This window comes from Falco punctatus (assembly GCF_963210335.1).
Source record: "Falco punctatus genome assembly, chromosome: 7".
Taxonomy (NCBI): domain Eukaryota; kingdom Metazoa; phylum Chordata; class Aves; order Falconiformes; family Falconidae; genus Falco; species Falco punctatus.
In genome coordinates, this window is record NC_137587.1 from 2,345,467 (window position 1) to 2,351,657 (window position 6,191).

The 6,191-nt window shown below is 54.5% G+C and overlaps 1 protein-coding gene across 2 annotated transcripts in view; it reads right to left on the reverse strand.

Moving 5' to 3' along the window:
• PEX16 (peroxisomal biogenesis factor 16) overlaps positions 1 to 6,191 on the reverse strand; it is a 105,617-nt gene that overhangs the window by 99,089 nt on the left and 337 nt on the right. Inside the window, exons 2-11 of one of the 2 annotated variants that reach the window (XM_080395953.1) lie at positions 6,124 to 6,159; positions 5,783 to 5,859; positions 4,378 to 4,511; positions 3,966 to 4,072; positions 3,396 to 3,476; positions 2,777 to 2,929; positions 2,391 to 2,463; positions 1,973 to 2,092; positions 1,698 to 1,762; positions 56 to 587 (exon numbers count right to left, since the gene is read on the reverse strand). In XM_080395953.1, the coding sequence (XP_080252079.1) occupies positions 529 to 587; positions 1,698 to 1,762; positions 1,973 to 2,092; positions 2,391 to 2,463; positions 2,777 to 2,929; positions 3,396 to 3,476; positions 3,966 to 4,072; positions 4,378 to 4,511; positions 5,783 to 5,859; positions 6,124 to 6,159 (905 nt within the window). In that variant the 3' untranslated portion in view covers positions 56 to 528. Of the gene's footprint in view, positions 1 to 55; positions 588 to 1,697; positions 1,763 to 1,972; positions 2,093 to 2,390; positions 2,464 to 2,776; positions 2,930 to 3,395; positions 3,477 to 3,965; positions 4,073 to 4,377; positions 4,512 to 5,782; positions 5,860 to 6,123; positions 6,160 to 6,191 lie in introns of those variants that run through there. The other variant, XM_080395954.1, reaches the window with a different exon arrangement.

Consider the following 6,191-nt stretch of genomic DNA (forward strand, 5'->3'; position numbering starts at 1 on the left):
CTGCTGGCAACCAGCTACGAGGGGATCCCATGCAATAAGGGAGAGGTCCTTCAGCTCGGTTCTTTCCATTCAGTCAGTTTATTTGACAGACAAGCCAGGTCCAAGCAGATAGGCCAGGCACGGCCAACACAAGCAGGCTGCAGGTCAACCTCAGTGCCATGAGGTAGGAGACAATGCTCTCCAGAAAACCACTGCGCTGCCTGGCTTCATTATAATGCTGCTGTACAAAAGGAGAAAAATCAAGTGCTTAAAAAAAAGAGGTTGTCCCGTCACCATCGCTGCAGCCACAGAATGGTCCAGAGAAAGAGGTCGGAAGGGTCTCTCCACGCATATAGTGTCCATCATTCACAGTTAGATCTGTTGAAAAAAATTACATACACACCCCTCCCCACCCTGCAGAACAGGAGCTTCTCATTGATGGTTTAACTGAAAATTAGACGTGATCATCAACATCCCTCCCCCAGTCTACTTGCCCTCCTTAGAAATGTCCAGCCATGATCTTAGCAGAGAATAATCATCATCTTCGCATCAGCCCCAGTTATAGAAATAGATTTTCTGCCAAGCAGGCAAGTAATCCATCAGCGGCCCTGAAACAAGAGAACAGAGGGATCACACACATAGAAAGGCAAGAACTCGAAGCTGTATGTACACAGGGTACTCTTACACCCCCCCCCCCTTTTCATTGTGATACCCAACAATCCCAAATCTCCAGTTATACAACTCAGATGAGCCCAAGAACAGAACAGTTACTTTTGCCAAGATGGGAGACAACTCTGGGATGTGGTGCCAGAGATCAGAGCAGGACCAAGTGGGATGCAAACCACCACTCCCTCAGAGCTGACATGTCCCAGCTCCAGTGGGAAGCAGGGGTCTACAACGTGCAAGGGGAAAACCCACACGCAGTGATTCAGGACACTGCTGTGGCACAGGGAAGAGAGAAGACGACTCAGCAATAACGAGCAGGTGCAGACACAGAAGCAACTGCTGTAGAGTGAAAATGCTTATGTAGCACATGGCTTAATGCAGGCTCCAAAGCCTCTCTGAAATCACTAACTGGAAGAAGCAGCTCCTGAGCTAGCCAGATTTGTGACCTCCCCAAAGAAAGGACAATCCCACAATGCCAGGCTGATCTAATGCCACATCACTGCCATGAATTACTCCATGAAAGGCTTCACATCAGCAGGGAAGAGGGGGAGGTGGAATTCTGGCCCATAATAAAGGGATCCCTCTGGTGAAGGACTAGAAGACAGACCTGGTTTGGCCCTTTGATTTACAACTGGTTCCTGCCTGGGTCAATACCTCTAGGCACCTGTTTACCCCTCACGTCTGCACTGCAGACTAGGGATCAGGGAAAAGAGTTCAGAAACAGGGCTGCAGAGCAGGGCTCTGGTGCACCAGCTGAGGCGCAGAAAGGGAGCGCAGGAGAACAGGCCTAGGTGGCAGAGACACAGCTCTGCAGCCTGGGAGGGCACACAGAGGTTTACCCACTGTGGTCGAGCCAGGAAACAATTAATCCTTTCCTGTTCCAGTTTAAAATAAAACACAAGCATCAACACAGGGTGCACTGGTGCTAACCATTCTAGGGACTTTTCAATTCTTTCCCCCGGATGGAAACCAATTGACAAATGTTCTGTCCAACTTCTCTGACTTTTCTCCACTCAAAATAAATGGGGGTATAGTAGCGGGACGCCACTTACGTGTGACAAAGCCAACTCCAGGCACATAATCAGCCAGCAAGCGCAGAAGGAGAAGGATCCTGCCCCTAAGAAGGGAGAGAGTATGTACGAGTCCAACAGGACACCTCCTGCCCCAGCTGCTGAATGCACAAACAGCAACGGCAGCTGTTACACAAGGGCTCGAGATTAACCTGCTCACAGGCACCCACACCTCTTCGTATCTACTCACCCAGTCCCCTGACGCTATTTCTGTTAAAAGGGAAATTTTCAGAAAAAGCCCAGCAGGGGCCCCTTACTCTGAGTATCGGTCATAGAAAGGAGATCTCAGCAGGTAGTACAGCAGTAGGATGGTTCGTCGCCTCAGCTCCGCTCGCTCTCGCCTGTTCAGGTCTTTCAGATCACTCAGCAAGCTCAGACTGGAAGGAGAAGGGCAGAAAGCTAACTCACGGCAACAGCAGCCAGCAGGGGAAAAGAAAGTGGGTTTCTAAATGCCCTCCGTTCTCAGCTCCACACAGAGCAGGCTGCACCAGCTCAGAACAGAGAGCACCGTAAGTGTTGCAGAAGATACCTAAATGTGCCAATCTCCCAGCTAAAGACCAGCCCCTGTGCGTATTTCTCTCAGTAGGGCCTGTCCAGGGTTGAGGAACAGGGGGAAGTGTGATGCTCAGCCACCACCAACCTCAAGCACCGACAAAGACTCTTCCTCAGACTGACCTCGAGATGTCCAGGACTGCTGAGAGGAGCCAGGGTTTCCACGATCTCTGGCCCCACACTCCTAAACTTAATACTAGGAAGGCAGTCAAGGAAGAACCAGAGGTGCCAAGCAAGAAGACAAGCAATCCCCCAGGTGCCAGCGAAGCTCTGCCGAGAGCAGAACACACACTAAGGCAGTGCCAGGGGCCCAGGGGAGGGGCTGGAGGGCTGGTGCCCACAGTTCCAGCGGCTGAGGCTAAGAGAAGGGGGGAGTCCCGAGGTCCCTGCCTCAGCAGAGCAGGGGCAGGGAGGGAGAAGCCTGGCGTGGCACTGCCCCGCACCCGCACCACCCTCTGCCGGCACCCGGGTACGACGAGACCCGCACGCACGCAGCCAGGGCAGGATACGGTGGAGCAGAGGGCGGGTTATGTAGAGGGATTCTGCGATGGTTTCTTGGAGACCCAGAGGGGTGGGAGGCTGGTTCATCTCCTCTGCTCTTCGGCTCTGCGACTCCTCCCTCTGCTGGGGGGACCCCCAGTGCCGGGACTGCAAGGATGGGGCTGAAACAAGCAGATCTGCACATTAGCACAAGTAAAACCTTCCTGCTGCGCTTTCCCACACCACCACCCCGCTGCTTTCTGCACTGTGAAGGTGTGAAATGGGCAAGCTTGAAAAGCTGTGCGCACAGGAACTGCTGTGGCTGTCCAGCACCCTCACAGCTTGTCTCCAGAGGGGACAGAGCAGGGAAGGGGTACTTGTAAAGGTCCATGATTCTCAAAGCGTAACCACACTGACGGGTTGTCTCGGTCGCACAGCTTGCTTGGGAAAATACTATTTAAGTGCTAGCCTTGCACACATGTCTGAATCCCCGTGGCTTTGACATACCCCAAACAACACGGCCCAGTGACTGGCAATATATGTCCCAATAAAAGGTTCTGCTCTTTACTGCCCACACCCAGGTCATATGTAAAAGGGCACAGAGCCAAAACAGCTCAGGCAAGGACAGAAACAGGCTCAGCTACTCACTGCTCTGGAGAGAGCGCACAACACGGCTGGAACGCCTACCAACATAGGTCTGATCCTTCCCTGAGGAGCTGTCTTCCATGTCTGCAGGAGAAAACAGCCACAGGGGTCAGGCTGCAACGGAACATGCCTCACTCCAGAGCTGGCAGCATCCTTCCCTGCGTTGCCATCAAGAAGACCAGACCGGAAGTTTGATTTAGCACAAACCGGACCAGCCTGAAGGGGCTAACGTGACGCAGAAGGTGAAAAGGTAAATTTGCCTGACATTGCCCAGGCCTAGGATCTTCTTCCTCAGCATCAGACCTGAGGACACTCAGCTTGACTCACAGTTCAGCCAGTGGTTCCAGGCTTAGACTCCTCCACCTCCTCCATCCAGACTGCAGGACAACTCTGCCACTAAGCTAACTCGTGCTCTGCCAAGGGTAGAAAGTTCAGCACAGCTCAGCTTTGTGTACTGAAGCCTTACAGTTCCCTGTGCTGCCCAGGCTGCTGCTCTGACGAGTAACTGCTAGCAGGACAAGACATGTGGCCCACCAAGGAGCCGAGCTGATGACGACAGTGCCATGGGCTCACCTTGGGGATGGAGAGGCTGCTGCTGCTCCCTGTTCAACGGCACAATAGGAGGAGACATCTGGATGCCAGCTTTGTACCACAGCAGGAGCAGGAGACGAAGGATGGCTCTGTGAGCAGACACATGAAAACCTTCAATATCAGGCTAGGGAGCTGGGTTCCCATTGTGCTGGAAAGGTGGCTTCCACAGAAGTGGGAAACACTCAGGTCTGCTCAGGGTAGCCGGCAAGGCGAGCGGGGTAAGTGTCCCCTTCTGTAGCACAGTATCCAGCATGCCATGGGGCTCCACATTCCCCCAGCCTCAGGAACTGGCAGCTCAGCTCTGCGTGGGCTTTTTCCTGGGGTACTCCTGAGTCCCCTCCAGATCCCCTTTCCGAGCGCAAGCTGCCCCTTCCCCTCCGCCCACGGGACTTACTTAGCCAGCTGGATGAGGACAATGATGGTCCACCGGCCCATCTCCCCCCACACCCTGGCTGTCCCCATCTCTGCAAAGACCTCCACGCATTCTAGCACACTCAGCCAGGTCAGCAGCTTCTGCTGGGGCAGCGACTGCAAAACACAGAGGGGAGGAGGGGGACAGGATGCAGGCTCTGCTTGGTAGTTAAACAGGGCAGAAACACAGCCCAGTTTGATGGGATCCTCAGAAATAAGCACCAGATGGCCTCGGAAGTCACAGCCCCAGAAACAAAATGTGGTGCCTCTGCTGCAGCCAGAGTCTACGCACAAGCCGACTTTTCTACCTCCAAGCAGGGGCAGACCAAGACATCACAGTATCACACAGAGCTGCTACCCCAGAAACAGGGAAACCACCACAGCTCTATCTCAGCTTGCCTTCTACCCCATCTGACACAGCAGGACCGTCTCCTGGGTTGTGACACAGTGCCCGACTCAATGGCAAAACTCTCTCCTTCTCCTTGTCTTGGAGCTGGGATACACAACAAACCTCCTCTCTAGTTAGAGTCGATGCGGGAGGACACTTGGATTAGAGGGAAGGGGACCCAGAGTCCACAGTCACACCAGAGCAAATGCCTGCTGAATACAGCATCAGCCTAGATTCCAGGCACAAACCCCAAAACAGCGCGTGCTCTTCCAGCCTGGGTCCCTGCTCCCCATGCGGGACCTTGCTGGTGCTGTCAACCACAGGACTTAACCCGCTGAAAAGCATCAATAAAAGACAATACAGCTGAAATTCACTCTGGCCTTTAACAACCAGGGAAGCCGGTCTTCTGCGTTCCTGTTTGTTAACACACCTGACACTCCAGCCAGAAAGCTGCCTACACCCAAACCCACACAGTGGGCAGGATTGCAACAGAAGAGGCCTGCCTGGAAAAAACCACTCTCCTCATTTCCCAAAGGGTCCAACAAGTGCTGGGAGCCAGTCTGGGGATCTTGCAAGAGAGACGGAGAAACAAGGTGCTTACGTTTCTTTTGCTAAATAGCATGTGCAAGGGAAGAGCCTAAGAGACGGAATCAGAGCTTTGGTGCTCCAGAATCACTGCTCTGGATGTAGTGATGGTTACTGAGCAACCCCTTTGCCTAGCTCTAGTTCTGGGCCTCTCAAAAACCCAGCGGAACTCCTGGTGCAAGACAGAGCCTGATTTCTGTGGTCCTGGGAGCGCCCTGGCCACTACTCCAAACCACGAGCTACAGGGCTGGGCTGCTGTTTACCTGCACACAGGGGTTGCTTCTGGCCTCGACACACCTGACAGCAAAGAGAGGCCACAGCAAAGACCTGTTAGTTTCTACAGACACTCCCTGAAAGCTGCTGCAGGGAAGAAAACATGTGTCCCAAATCCTCCTCCCACACATTCCAGCCTTACCACAGGCAGGCTCCGCTGCAACTCCTTTCGGAGAATCCAGTCGTTTAATAGCACGAGGAGGTTGGAGGCAGAATACACTACAGAAGGAAGAGAACACCGCGGTTACAGGATGCACAGAAAGCAAAGCACACCGGGCCCGCTGCCACCTCCCCCGGGAGAGGATGCGGGAGGGAGGGAGGGAGGGAGGGAGAGCAGCACGTCACGCAGATCCCCCCGTAGCTGCCAGAGGACGCAGCCAGGCGCGATGAAAACGAGGGGTCCGGGGAAGGGCCCCCCCGCGCCAGGCCCCCCCCCTCCCGCCCCGCGGTGCCCGGCGCCCCCGGCTCCCCGCCCCCACCTACCCAGCTCCGACAGCGCGTGCGAGTCCGAGAAGCGACCTGCGAAAGGAGCAGAGCGGCTTGCGGCTACC